The following is a 15549-nucleotide window of genomic DNA, read 5'->3' on the forward strand; positions in this document are numbered from 1 at the left end:
GGCTGGCTGGCTCCTTGGTGCTCTTGTCAGGGGTGGGGGTGGGACCTCAATGGAGATGCAGATGAAGGAATTTGCATTTTTAACAGATTCCCAGGTAGTGCTAATGCTACTGTTCTAGGGACCACACTTTGAGAACCATAGCCATAGATGAGATCCTTCCTTTACAGTTGCCTGAATTTGTGAAGCCCCTACAGTCCCACCAGTTGCCTACTGTGATCAACTGAAAGTCTCCATCTTTGGAAGAGCTTCAGAAGAAAAGAATTGGAAGGTAGAGCTGGAGAAAGGAGAGCTGAGCACACCTTACTTAACACTGTAGCTCACTGCCATGGAGTTGATTCTGACTTATAGCATCCATACATAGAGTTTACGAGACTGTAAATCTTTTTTTTTTGCATCATCTCCCAACCAAAGGGCATATCCTGGAACATCCTCTGCACTCCCCCCACCCCACCCCAGTCTTCGGCCCACAGTTCCTCTCCCTCTCTGGATCCAAAGTCCCCAGCTGATTCATCACTCCATGTCATTGTCCCTGTCTCCATCTCAGGCATCCCTACTTTTCTGGGTGGGGTCCCGCTCTCGGCTCTTCTCCGTTGGTGGTCCCAGAGACCTCTGCTCCTAGACTGGAGAAACAGTTGCTCCCTTCCTTGCCACAAAATGTCCACCTTTGCATTTCCAACACTCACAATCCATCCTGATAACCATTATTCACTACAGTATCGCGCGTAACCCGTCTGTATTTCATTTCATCAGCTCCACCAAGACAAATTGGATAGTACTCACTGGAGATTCTGCCTTCCTCCATGCCCCCTAGCTCTAGGTTCCCTCTTAAAAGCTTGTAAGCCAGTTCCTTCTTGCCTTCGTAGTTCCTCCTTCCCCATTTGGGTATCCAATGTCCAAGTTGCCCATCTCTGTCCACTCTGTGTGTGGAGGGGGTGGGAATGTTTCCTGCTGTAAGGATTTGTTGCCTCTTTTGAGTCACTGCATTCGTTAGCATAGGTCAAGTTCATCAGATTGAATCAGCTCATTCATCTCTCTTTTTTTTTTATTCCCCACCCCCTTCTTTCTTCTCCTGGTTGAGCTCTGATCATCCAGTCATCCAGTCCCAGTCACATGGGTGTCATCTGCAAGTGTGGGTGTGTTCTTGTGCACATGCCCTCTCTTCCCATCAGCCGGCAGCTCCATTCTCCACTCAAGTCCTCCGTGGCCACGTCACTGACTCTGGGCCCAGGAGTCCTCGGGTCTCCTCGCACTGCTTGCCAATCAGGTCCCCAACCGAGTCCACAGAAGCCCTCTGAATATTGTGAGGCTTAGTTCGCCAGAGACTGTAAATCTTTATGGGAGCAGACAGCCTCATCTTCAGACTGTTATCTTGGGCAGGTCCTGGACTCTTCCCAGGGCTTAGCTTCTCTGTATTTTTGTTTGTTTTCGAGTTTTGATTGTTTGTTTTTAGCAGAGGAACATTTTCAAATGAAATCCTACTTGGACCCCCAGTGTATAAAACAGATGCTCTACTGCCCTGGTTAAAGAGAACTAGGGAGGCACTCCCCTTTGAGACAGGGGGAAAAGGGTCCAAGAAATCAGAAATAAACATGGGCCACTTAATAGTTGAAATCTTATAACCGAAGTCTAGAGGAATGTTGAGGCCTACACCCCTCTTTCCTCAAGCAGTTGTAAAGATGTGCAGGACATGCCAAGGGCCTTAAATGAGCAACCACATCCTGGAACATGCCATTAAGCAAGATCATCCATAAAAATTCTGTATTCTGTGGGACTTCCCATTAAGGAAGACCACCATAAAATTCTGTAATTTTACTTCCTTGTGAAATACTTCGCAAGCTGGACTGGTTTACTTAGTGCCATAGGCGTAACTTTAAGGGACCAACCTTCTACTGGGGCAAAGGAGAGGCTAGCCTCTGGGAGTCTGAATTAGAGTCCCTAAGAACCAAGCATCTCGACAACCCCCAGAATAAGTTCTGTCTGCTCCAACCAGAGTTCTTGAAGAAATACTATGTAAACACACAATTAACATGACCATTTCACAGAAACCCCACCTATCCCTATGAATAAACATGATGTTTTTTCCCTACCCTAAACCAACCTTTTATCAAGGTTGGTGGTTCAAGCTCACCAGCTGCTCCTTGGAAACCCTATACAGGGTCGCTATGGGTCGGAATTGACTCGACGGCACTTAACAACAACAACAAACCTTTTAAACCCCAGCAAAGCCTTGGTTCAGGCAGACTGGGGGATGAGCCCTCCCCATCTCTGCTTACAAGCCTCCTGCCTTTAATAAACTTTCGTTCGTATGGAAACTCTGCCTCCCCTGACTATTCTTAATCACTAGAAGGCAAGAGCCCTCTCTCTTACAGGGCAGAGGTGTAGTTGGCACTCCCTGTAACACCTGTAACCCTACACAATTGAAACCCTCGAAATGATTAACAGTTACCATTAAATTGATTCCAACTCAATAACGACCCCATTGTGTGTCATGGATGTTCAGTGACTGATTTTTTTGGAAGTAGGTCTCAAGGTCTTTCCTCTGAGGTACCTCTGGGTGGACTCACATCTCCAGTCTTATCAGACTTTTTTTTGAGTATGTTACCTGTTTGCACCACCCAGGGAATCCCCTGCATTGACGGACCTTCCAGCTCAGCCTCTTTGACTCCTAAGAGTCTAGCACACTGTTTGCAGGTGATGGCTGTGTCTCTGCGAATTTCTTTCAGAATTTCCTTCTTGCATCTCAGGTCTGTGAAAGAGAGACTACAAAGGATTGCTATTACCACTAGAGCTGCTGTAAAGATATTGAGCCGTTATGGAAAATCTGCTAACACAAGGATCAGCCGGAGACTTAATAAACAGGCATGGGGATGCTTTTATTCAGGTGGTTTCTTGTTAGTGTTAATGCTCCAGCACACCTAATGTAGCAGGCCTTCATAGTTAATTATACAGGAAATAGGACTATTGGATTCTCCATGCCATGGTGGCAAGAACAAGTCTGCAGGATTTTTAATGAGCAAGGTGATCTAGAAAACTGTTCTCATTTAGGTGAGCACAAAAGAGATTTAAACAGCTCTGTGGAGTGGTGTTACCTCAGGAAGGCACGAGCATGGATGGGGCCTGAACTTGGGGGTGTGGGGCATAAGGGAGATCTGCAGACTTGACTATGTCTGGTGGAAAAGCATCAGATGCCTTCAGATGGCCCCCTTTAATTAGGGAAAACACTTCCTAAGGGACCCAGTCAGAGGGCTCGCCGCCTCAGACACTTCATAAACCCTCCAGAGTGCAGCCTGTGTATCATCCTGCTGCCCCCACGGCTGCTGCATAGCCCTTTTCCCATTCAGTCATTCTGCTGCTTGCTTGTACATGCAACACACATTTGCCAAATGTTTGCCCTATTTGGGACCAGCACACACTGGGACTGCAGAGGTGACCAGGATCCAACTTTCTACCCTGCTCTAGCTCTGCCCTTCTCTTCACTCTGCCAGTCTCCTCCACACCTCCCAGCTTTCACCCAGGCCTATTGCCCTGCCTGCCTTGCATGCATTTCACCCCCAGGAAACCGTCCCCGTTTCTTCTGGGAGAAGGAACTCCCGTAGCCCTTTTCCTGAGTATTGTGGAAGATTTACTGACCCTACCCTGTCCAGCGTATTGCCCTGAGTCACATGTGCTAGTTCTAACTGAGGTATACTGTCACAGGTGTGTGGTACGCATTGGTCTCCGAGACTGTTTGTTATTAAGCGCCACCGAGTCGGTTCCAACTCATAGTGATCCTGTATAGGGTTTCTGAGGAGCAGCTGGTGGGTTTGAACTGTGGACCTTGTGGCTTGCAGTCCATTGCTGATCCTACAGCACCACACCAGGAGTCCAAGACTGGTTGCCCTCACCCAAAAAGATTTAAAAAAATCTCATTAATGTTTTATATTAATTGCATGTTAAAATAATAATGTTTTAGAGTACATTGAGTTGAAAATAATATTAACTTTACCTGTTTTTATATTTCTAATGTGGATACTAGAAAATTTAAAGTTACACATTTGACTTGTGTTTGTGGTTTGGGTTATATTTCTGCTGACAGCACTATAGTTAACACTATTCTTCCGATCGTGGTGAGGTCCATGAAAGTGGTACTGCGCGCTCATCTTTCTGTTCTTTGCAGCAGCTATCTGGCACACAGTCGCACTAAGAAGGTATACAGAGTGAACTATGTTACACTATGTAACATAGTACACTACGTGAACTAATAAATGAACAAATACATTTATTCAGTGCAAGAAGTCTCCCTTATGTTGTGTAAATGATGGCACTATAGGATAAGCACTCGACTGCAATGCTGGTTTGAACCACAAGTCCAGTGTTGCTGTGTACAGGGGTCGCTGTGAGTCGGAATCGACTAGACAACAACACCCACAATGATACTAAGATATAGTTCCCCTGTTTCATGATTTTTTTTTTTTTTAAGGGCTCACACAGACGCCAGAAGAAGACACTTCCCATGGGTGATGGGCAGAAGCTGAAGGACTGGCACGACAAGGAAGCCATCAGAAGGGATGCGCAGCGTGTAGGTAAGGCGGGCAGACTGTCATGGCAGGTCCTATGAAGACTACATGTGTAGTTTGTATTTAGTGGGGGTGTCTGGATCCTGTGTTAACACTCTATTCATCTGTCACCATGGCTTCCTCTGATTTCAAGGACCCCTCCTTTCCTTTGTAGCTGACCCCCTTCTCCACTCACATCACTAGATCTGCCTATAGGCATTTTCCCTACCACCTTTATTGGGTGATAAATATCGTCTCCTCGTTATGCCGTATATTATCACTAAAGTGAACAGTAATCATAAAAGCCAACGTTTATTACACATCTGCTCTGAGCAAGGTCCAAGTTCCACATGTTGCGCATTTTCTCAGTGAAGCTCCACATCAACCTTCATGGCCCATTTGACAGAGAAAAGACCTGTAACTCAGAGAGATGGGGTAACCTGTCCATAGTGAGAGAGTGGTAGACATGGGATTAGAACCCAGATTTGAAAGGCAGAGTTCATCCCTAATGACCCAGCACTACTGTTGCGAGGCTGAATTAGTTTAATGGGCTTCAGCTAAAGTGTTCTTTAGCCAGTTCATTTTTGGAGCAGTTCATCTTGCACAGAGGAGTTGGGAAGCATTGAGGTGGTGGTGGTGGTGGTGCAGAAATGATGTGGAGAATTCTCTTTGGAAAGCCTGGGTGAAAAGTCAGGAGCCTACTCTGATGCTTCTTACCAGCCAACATTAGATATGTTCATATTCCCTAAGCTTCAGTTTCTCCAGTTGTCATTGGGACTCATACTTTCTGCTCTGACCACCTTAGAATACTGGTTTGAAGGTGGCCGCATAACGTGATGGACATGAAGTAGTTTTGGACCACTGAAAAGCGCTGTCTCACTGCAAGGGGTTGGCATTTTAGTCATTTTTATCTCAAAAGTACTCACCACTATTGTGGTTTTTTTTAAATTACATAATGACAAAAATCAGATTTAAACAAAGCTCTGAGTAGAGCTGACATAATAAATGATGGCCAAGGAAGTCTAAAGATAGGGCATGCGTTCTGTCTGTATCCTGGGGGTGTTAGGTGTCCTTGAGTTGGTTCCGACTCATAGTGTCTCTTTTTATAACAGAACTAAATACTGCCCCATCTTGCACCATCCTCACAATTGTTACGTTTAGCCCATTGTTGCAGCCACTGTGTCAGTCCATTTCCTTGAGGGTCTTCCTCTTTTTCACAGAGCCTCTACTTTACCTAGCATGATGTCCTTTTCCAGGGATTGGTTCCTGCTGATAACATGTCAAAAGTACATGAGACGAGGTTTGAATGCTACTGATTTAAAATGAAGGGGGAAGTGTTGGCTTAAAGTAAGAAAGGAAGTATTTGCAAAGAGCTGATTTACCAGACAGTTATAACAGAGTCATTAAAACATTGGGCTAATCATCAAGAAAAAAGTAAGCAACTGAGGCAGCAGTAAGAATAATAATAACCAACATTTGTTGAGTACTAACTATGTGCCAGGTGTCTTTCCCTCCATTTCCTCCTTAATCATCCCATGCTGTTGTTGGTAAGTGCCGTCAAGTCAATTCTGCCTCAGTGACCTTGTATAGGGTTTCCCAGGAGTGGCTGGTGGGTTTGAACTGCCAGTCTTGCAGCTCAAACTGACCTTGTGGTCTAGCAGTATCTCAATTAATGTAAGTGGCAAAACCCAAGACTTCGAAAAGCTAAAGGCATGCCCAAGAATGACATAGCTGGGAACCAAGGGGATACAGGGCTGGGCTTCAGACTCCCTTCTCCCCAGTACCAGCACCTGAGCTCTCTAGTTACCCTTCTCAAGCGTCTCTTCTGTTCTTTCTGCTGGCCGTGTTTGTGAGTGTCCCAGAATCTGTACCAGACCCTAGTCAGCAGTTTGTTGTCATGGAGCATTAGACGTTACAGACGCTGAGGTCCTCTCCATCTTCTGACTGAATTGAGAAAACCACTTTCCTGTCAAGCTTGAAACAGTGACTGCTGTGACCAAGAGGTCACCCCACCCCCAGCCTGCAGGTTCCCCCATTGCAGTCCTTCTCTCGCCCTCCCTCAGCTCCCCTACCCGACTCCTTCTAGTTAAATGGATGACCAGAGATCTTTCTTAAGCCGGAAGCAAAACCCAAAACTTTTTGTTGGCTTTTTCCTTTGTCACCTCCCATATTCCCTGCTTCCCTGTTCCCCATCTCAGCCCCAAGCTAGAAGCCTTCCCTCCACTTAAGTTAATGTTTTAAACCAAAGTTTATGGTATCTTTTGATGGCCAAGACCCTCTCCCTCCTGCCCCTCCCACCCTGAGGACTCGGGATTCATCGGACACCACTGAGGGACCTGCTCACCTCCCCTCTGCTCTTGCCCAGCCCAGCAGGGAGGCTGTGGGCAGCTCTCGGTATCCCCCAGAATTTATGTCCCCTCAGGCAGTAGGCACCTGAGCCCAAGCCCCCAAACCTGGGCTGCTTCCTAGGGCTTTCCAGCTCCCTCTCTAGGATGGAAGATGCTTTTTTTTTTTTTTTCCCCTTTTAATTGTAAAAATACAGATGCAGATGAGAAACATTAGCCAATTCAACCTTGTTTTACCTATCAATTAAATGACATTGATTACATTTATTATGTTGTTAAACCACCACCACTATCCATTTTCAAATTGTTCCATTACTATTAGCAGAAGCTCAGGGACCCCAAAGCAATGACTCCTCCCCCTTTCCTCTCCTTCTTGCCCCTGGCAAGACTTTGTTCTAAATCACTTGGTTTCTCTATATATTTCCCTGTTCTAAATATTTCATGAAAATTGGGTTGTATAATATTTGTCCTTTTGGTGTGACTTATTTCACTCAACATGTTTTCAAGGTTCATTCATGTTGTAACATGTATCAGGACTTATTTTCTCTTTGTGGTTGAGTCATATTTGAAGATGCAAAATTTGATTGCCATTTCAAGACAGACGTTTGTTAACATTGCCACTTCCCATATGCACCCTGGGAATCGAGAGAATAATGTTGTGGAGACTCTTCCCACTTGTAGAAAAGAGTGAACACATTAATACCACCATATCCAGCACTCAAAGCAACTCTTCAGGCAATCCTATCCATGGCTGTTGTGGTTAAGTGCCATTGAGTTGGTTCCGACTCATAGAGACCTTGTATAGGGTTTCCCAGGAGCACCTGGTGGCTTTGAACTGTGGACTTTGTGGTTCTCAGTCCATTGCTGATCCTGTAGCGCCACACCTTGGCTGTTGTTGTGTCATTGACTTGGTTCTGACCCATAGCGACCATGTGTAGGGTTTCTGAGGAGCGGCTGGTGAGCTTGAACCACTGACCTTGTGGTTCACACCAACTTTGCAGGCCAACGTATTAACCCACAGCATGGATCCTAATCCTAATTTGTTTGCTTGCTTAAAAAAATCTTTTATAATCTGTGGAAATTTGAAATATAAATTTGTCCTTACTTAGACAGTAATCTTAATATTTCCTCACCTTTATATTGTTGTTATTGTTAAGTGCCGCCAAGTCGGTTCTGACTCAGTGACCTGTATTAGGGTTTCCAAGGAGCGGATGGTGAGATTGAACCACCGACCTTGTGATTCCAACCAACTTTGCCATCCAGTGCATTATTCCACAGTACCACAAAGGACTCCAGCCTTTATATGTTGTTGTTAAGTGCCCTTGAGTTGGTTCCAACTCAGAACAACCCTGTATAGGGTGTCCGAGGAGCAGCTGGTGATCTTGAACTACCGTCGTTGCAGTCCAAACTGACTTTGTAGTCTAGTGCATTAACCCACAGTGCCACACCAGGACTTTTATATAGTGTTTCATAATTTACAAAAAACTTTCGTGCATGCCATATTTGACTCTCCCAAACACACTGGTGGGTACCAGAGCTCCAAAAAGTGATCAACTTGCCCCAAAGTTTACCACCTCATTTTTGGTAGACCAGACTTCCTCTCTAGGCGATCAGACTTCTACAATCAGTTATCTGGGGCCAGTAGGCAGAGTAGAGGGAGCATGGACTTTGGAACCTACAGACTTGATTTGATAGCCTTCCCAAGAATGTCCACCATACAAGGTTGGTGTGGAGATTGCATGAGAACAAGGTCATTAAAGTGCCCAACACAGCAGCAACTCAATAATAGTAATTGGCTCTACAAAATTTGGTGATATGCTCTGTATCCAAATATAAACTCTAATATTACAGTGTAGTCATAGTTTTCATCCTTCATCCCTCCCACCTCCATACACAGTACTCCAATATGTGTCAGAACATTAGCAATATGGAATTTATTCTTTGTCTCTAGGAAATGGAGAACAAGGGAGACCTTACCCCATGAGTGATGCTGAGAGAGTGGACCAGGCATACCGAGAAAATGGATTTAACATCTACATCAGTGATAAAATCTCTCTGAATCGCTCTCTTCCTGACATTCGCCACCCAAAGTAGGTGTAACATCTCTCATCTTTTGGGAACTAAACTTTTTGCCCTTGACTCTTATTGTGAATGAAAGAAATGGGCACATGAAGCCCTGCTGGAGAAGAAAGGTTCTCACCTTTTATGCAGGGCAGGACTTTATGCCAAGGTCCAAGTGGTCAGATTCTCCTAGAACTCAGAGCTGGTGTGTGGGGACTGGGATGCTGTCTCCTCTGAAGAACTCAGCTCCCTTCTGTTTGCCGGCAGTGGGAACCCTCTAACCTCTGCATTTCCCCATTTTGCTCTGACCTGCTTCAATGTTCAGACCTAAATTTGGAGGACAGTTGTCATGACAGTTTCAACCTTACTCTCTCCGTTTACTGTGTGTGATATTTGTATTGTATTTCCTTGCTTGCGTTTTATTGTAGCGCTCCTACATATTTATGTCCTTGTTAAACACTGCCTCAAATCATTTTGTAGGAGGACATGGCAGAATGATTACAAAAATGTTAACAGCAGCTAACGTTCTTTGAACATGTAGTATAAGGGGGCTTCGAAACACTCACGGAAATTTTCCATTATCTTTTAATTCCATGTTTCCATGAACTTTTTGAAACCCCCTCCATATGTGCCAAATACTTCGTATGCATCATCTCAGTGAATTCTATCAGGGCTCCTATAAAGTAGGTTCTATAACAATGTTCACTTTATAGGTGAAGCAGCTAAGGCTTTGAAGGGATTTTGTAACTTGCTTAAGGTCACTCAGTGAATCAGAAGCTAAGGACTCCAGTTCAACCAAAACTATACTCTGTTTGAACTGTCCTGCCCCTGTGTCCATATGAAATCAGAGTTGTGATGGTGGTGATGGTGATTTTCTAAAAGAGCAATAATTTGCAAGCTTGACATGCTTTAGATCACCTGGGGGACAGTTAAAATGCAAGGTATTGGACCTCACTACCATAGTTCCTGATTCAGTAGGTCTGGGGTAAGGACTGAGAACTTGCTTTCTGAGCAGACTCCCAGGTAATGCTCATGCTGCTGATCTTGGGGCTATACTTTCAAAATTGCTTCTACAGGAAGGCACTATTAGATACCCCTGATGGATAAAGTGGTTTAATGTGGCCTAAGTTAAGATAAGCTCAGGATCGCAAGGTTGGTGCTTCAAACTCACCAACTGGTCCTTGGAAACCCTATACTTGGTCGATCTGAGTCGGAATGGACTCCACGGCACTTAACAACAACAGCAAAAAGGAAGTAGAACATGCGTTGTTTTAAGTGAGTGGTCCTTACAGCGTGGTCCACTTGGGATCTTGTTAGAAATGAAGATTCTCAGTTCCCAGCCCAGATCTACCAACTCAGAAACCCTGAGGTGAAGTCCAGCAACTAGTGTTTTAACAAGACTTCCAGGTGATTCTAATGCATGCTCAAGTTTTAGAGCCACTGCTCTGAATGTGTTAACTCAGCCAAACCACTAAGAGATAGGCAACATTATTATCACCATCTTGCAGATGAGGAATTGAGGCACACAAAGGTTACGTAATTTGCATGAGATGGCACCACTGGTAAGAGGTAAACCAAACTTGAATGCAGGGAGTCTGGCTCTCTAAAATCCATGTTCTTAGCCACTGAGCCGTAAATGCCTTAACGCCTCTAAGAATTCAATCAGTAGAATGCAGTAATAAAGAATTAATCTTGGGAATGTGTTTGGCAACTTACAAAACGCTTTCAGCTCCATTACCTCCTTTAGTTTCTGCAACAGTACTGGAGGTTGGCATGATTACTATCATCCCCACTGTGTAGATAAGGAAACCAGGATCCAGGAGCTTGAAGAAGGCTTGTCCAGCATCTCCCAGCTGGAAATCCTACCCCAAAGGTGTGTTGCTCACCAGGACGGGGCCTTTTTCTTGAGCATTTCTTGCCTTGAGAGGAGGGAGCAGGGGGGCTCCGTATGCTTGCCTGTAGGATATGCAATTTGTTTGCTGGTCTTCACTGTCAAGTCCAGACTTTTCTGTCTCAATCTGCAAGTGTAGTTCGGCTATTTCTGATGTTACTGGATTCAGAACGGTGACCTAACTCTGAGGGTCAGAAACTCAATTTCTGTGTGTAGCCCTTAGCAGAGTTCAGAATTCGACACTAATTTTATCGTTCTGGGTCTAGGAAAGGAGTTCATTTGGAGGCATTATAGTCTAACCTCAGCCGCTGTTCCTGTGGGACGCTGGGTTCCCAAGCTGGCTGCTCCTGGGAAGGTTTTAGAAACAAAAACAGATACAAAAGCCAGGGCTCAACTCCAGACAACTGAATTTTGAATTTCTGGGGATGGGACATAGGTCTCAGTATTTTTCAAAACCTCCCAAAATGATTCTCATTTTAATCATGGTTGAGAGACACTGGTAAGAAATAAGCAATATTTTTACAATGACAGGGTACTAATGCAGGTTAGATGCTTATAAAAATAAAAATGCATTTATAAGCATCTAACAGAAATTTACTGTTTCCTAAGTTATGAATGTAGGCCACCAACAACTTGTGCCATTGTCACCAAAAGGAACCATTTACTTTCACATCACTGGACAGATACAAGCATCCCCTACTTTTCGAAAGTTCTCTTTATACCACTTCATGTTTATAAAAGACCTGCATTAGTACCTGTTTTTGCTAACTAAAACAAATCTAAAGAGGAGTTTCGCTTTAACGAAGAATGGCAAAAAGCCAGCCTCGCATTCAACGTGTGTTTTGCAGTGAGCCCTTAATGAGACAGCTCATACCTAGAGCGGCCAGAGTGGCGCAGCCCTAGCTCCTTCTCTGGAAACTACACTCGGCATCTCAGTGCCAAGCCACCATGGCGTTCAACTGTGTCTGTAAACACTATGTGTTAGTATATTTTAGGTTTCATATGTTATTTGGTATAATTTATAGATTATTTTTGGGGTCTGGAAACACTAAAAAAAAATTCCCCATATAAATTAATGGTATTTGCTTCTTTGCTCTACCTCATTTCAGCTTACAAAAGGTTTTATAAAAATGCTTTACTTTTTTTTTATTTTTTTTAAAGAATGCTTTTGGAGAGTGGGAGAAACCTGTAACTTGAAATCTCACGTACGCTAATCACTACTTTAAGATAAGTTTCAGGACTACAACTAGATCTTGTTAATGTGTTAATAAAGAGTACATTGTCACAATATTTCAATTTTTTGTTATTTTGATAACTACATTTCTGCATAATTGTTTTCCTTTGTGATCTCATAGTTAGATTACATGTTAGAAGGATTGCTCTTAGAAGGGGGTCTATAGCCTTCACCAGTCGGGCAGAGGGCTCCCTGGCATGAATAAAGTAAAGTATGGCCATCCCAGCTGGAGGTGAACTGAGTCCAAGGATGTCGTAGGCATGCCTAGTACCACCCCACCCAGGCAGCATCCAAGTTACAGCGAAAAATGTTGCCAAATCTAGTGCTCCCGGCACCTCTCTTTTGTAGAATCCCCAATTGTGGAAGCCAGCTTTTCAGAAATAAGTTGACAGATGTCTTGAAGAGCTTTTCCTTTTTCCGGGGGGAGGCGGGGGGGGGGGGGAATCTTTCCAGCAACGTGACAGCAGGAATGGGTAAGTGCATTAGAGCAGTGGAGCCACTCTTTCCCTTTGGTTTCTTTCAGCTTAAACAACTTCTGTAGCAGGAGCTGAGGTTTCTGTTTGCCTTTTATTCCTTCAAACTAAATTTTGGCAACAGCCTTTCAAAAGCAGGATTTTTAGGGCTGTTTGTTTGTGCCAGCTGCCTTTGCTTCCACCGGGAGTGGCACCCGGGACCGCGCAGACAAGAACGGAAACGAGGCAATTTGGCCCGACTTGCTGGGCTTGCATGTGGGAGGCAGCCAGCTGGCTTAAGCAGACCTGCCCTCTGCACCTCCCACCCAGAGCGTGAAGAGAGGCTGGCTGGTGGGCTAGCCCGCTTTTCTGACTCTCCAAGGAACCCTGCCAGGCTGCTTGGCAGCAGTGCATGAAACCCTCTCCCAGGGCACAGGACCCATGACCCAGTGGAGCCCACTGCTGAAGTGGCTGTGCCTGCAGGCTCCTGGGAAAATCCCTCTGTTGAGTGGTCAGTTTCTCCCATGTAGACATTCTCCATAGTGAGAATGAAAGCAGCCTACAATCCTGACCTGCTTTCTCCATTGGGGTTTTACTTCCAATAATGAATGACTAATAATATCAAGCCCTTGTTACATACAGTAAGAGGTCCAAGTCTCTCAGATTCCTGGGCCCATGCTCTGTTTTGTTTTCCCCTTTTTGTTAACAAGGTTAATTTATGGTATGTGTTGAATTTCCTCAAAGGAACTTATAGACTTTTATATTATTAAAATAGACCAGTGTTCTATTGACTGCCTTTTTATCCCCAACAGGTTACAAAGCAAAAGCAATAAGGGAGGGAGTTAATAGCCTATTATATCTGTAAAATACTTATTGAATGTGAAATATTAAATATGAAAAATGTCTGGAAAAAAATCACAGTTGACTGTGCAGGGAATTTAATTCAATCCACATTTGTTATAATAACAATAATAATATTAATAATGGTAAACTCCCAATATGAATATACATATGGTTGGTTGATTATGTACCTTGCAGTTGGTTCTGACTCATAGCGACCCTGTACAGGGTTTCTGAGGCTGTAAATCTTTACAGGAGCAGAAAGCCTCATCCTTCTCCCGCAGAACTGCTTGTAGTTTCCGAACTGCTGACCTTGAGGTTAGCAGCCCTACTCGTAACCACTATGCTACCAGAGCTCCTTGAAATACATATTGTTGGTTGTTGTTGTTGTTAAGTGCTGTTGAGTTGATTCAGACCCATAGCGACCTTGTATAGGGTTTCCAGGGAGTAGCAGGTAAGACTGAAATACTGACCTTGCAGTTCAAATGGCGCATTAAGCCATACTCCAAATATACATATAGACGTACCAAAACCAAACTCACTGCCATCAAGTAATCAAGATTCCAACGACCCTATAAAGTGTTTCAGAGACTGTAAATCTTTATGGGAATAGAGAGTCTCTTAGTTCTCTTGTAGAGTGACTGTGGGTTTGAACCGCCGACCTTGCAGTTAGCAATCCAGTGCTTATCCTACAGCACCACCAGGGCTCCTTACAGATAGAGTTATAGAATATGTTATTTGGGGGCCAAGATGGAGTAATAGGGATCAGACTTATCCCCCTACCTGAAACAAACCAAAATAAAAACATTGAAAAACAAAAACCTAGACAAAATACATAAAGCAATGATTTTTCAAGACATTGAATATCAGGCAATGAAGGATAATGGTCCTTAAGAGACAGGAAACAATGTGAAGACTATAAAAGCCCCAACTTACTGTCTCAAGAATTCCTAGGCCCCAGGACAAGGAGTGGGAACTCAGGTAGAGCTTACAGGATACCCTGAGTTGAGGAGATGTTGCTGAGAGTCCAGGTAGATCCAAGAGAGAAGATAGACTTCCTGAGACAAAGGACTGAGGGGAGACAACTGTACGCACAGAGAAGCATGGAGAGCTGCAGACAGTGTTGCATGTGGTCAATTGAGTACTCATCAGTGCCTGCTTGTGAAGAAACTACCCACGGCTGGAGAAAGAGCCACCCTAAAAGATTAGAGGAAGTTGTTCCCAGCATTCACACAATGCCAAGATTTATGCCTCTTCTCTCTACCCAGATTGGAAAACTTCAGAATTCAGGGACAGTTGAGTATTGAGAAGAATCTTGACTCCCAACAACGTTCAAAACCTTTGACAGCGCAAGTTGATTTCAACTCATGGTGACCCTATAGGACACTGTAGAACTATGCCCATAGAATTTCCAAGGCTGTAAATCTTTATGGAAACAGACTACCACATCTTTCTCCTGTTGAGCAGTTAGTGGGTTCAAACCAATGACCTTTGTGTTAGCAGCTAAGCACTTTAACCAATGGGCTACCAGGGCTCCTGAGTCTTCCCACAGTGGGGACTAATTAGCCCTAAATGGAGTACTGGTTGTATCTGTCAAAAATATCAGAAATTAGACTCAAAAGGATCAAACTGTTTCCAGGTATCTTAACTGCATCCCAGAACTAAGCTGGAGAATATTTATGGGAATACAAATATTTTCAATACCCAACAAGGTCAAATCTACTGCAAGATTACCAGGCATGACAAAAAGCAGGAAAACACCACTTATAATGAGGAGAATAATCAATCAAAACCAACTAAAAGCTGACAACAGATATTGGAATTAGCATTCCAAATGTATGTATTCCATATGTGGAAAAAAATTAAACACAGCCATGATGATATAAAAAGAACCAAATTAAATGTATGGAAATGAAACCTAGAATGTCTAAGATGGAAAATGTACTGTTGTTGATGAGGTGCCATTGAGTTGGTTCTGATATGTACAATGGAAAGAAACACTTTCTGGCCCTTCTCAATGCTCACATTCATTGATGTGTTTGAGCCCATTGTTGCAGCTACTTTGCCAATTCCTCTTCTTAAGGGTCTTCCTCTTTTTTATTGACCTTCTGTTTTATCAAGCATGATATTCTTTTCTAAGAACTAGACCCTCCTGATTACATGTCCAAGGTACATGAAATAAAGGCTTGCT

General features: G+C 43.9%; 1 protein-coding gene across 2 annotated transcripts in view; it reads left to right on the top strand.

Moving 5' to 3' along the window:
- GALNT10 (UDP-N-acetyl-alpha-D-galactosamine:polypeptide N-acetylgalactosaminyltransferase 10 (GalNAc-T10)) overlaps positions 1–15549 on the top strand; it is a 323413-nt gene that overhangs the window by 156104 nt on the left and 151760 nt on the right. The window contains exons 2-3 of one of the 2 annotated variants that reach the window (XM_006863909.1): positions 4460–4562; positions 8832–8970. In XM_006863909.1, the coding sequence (XP_006863971.1) occupies positions 4460–4562; positions 8832–8970 (242 nt within the window). The remainder of the gene's footprint in view (positions 1–4459; positions 4563–8831; positions 8971–15549) is intronic. The other variant, XM_006863910.1, reaches the window with a different exon arrangement.

Source organism: Chrysochloris asiatica, unplaced genomic scaffold (assembly GCF_000296735.1).
Source record: "Chrysochloris asiatica unplaced genomic scaffold, ChrAsi1.0 scaffold00057, whole genome shotgun sequence".
Classification (NCBI taxonomy): domain Eukaryota; kingdom Metazoa; phylum Chordata; class Mammalia; order Afrosoricida; family Chrysochloridae; genus Chrysochloris; species Chrysochloris asiatica.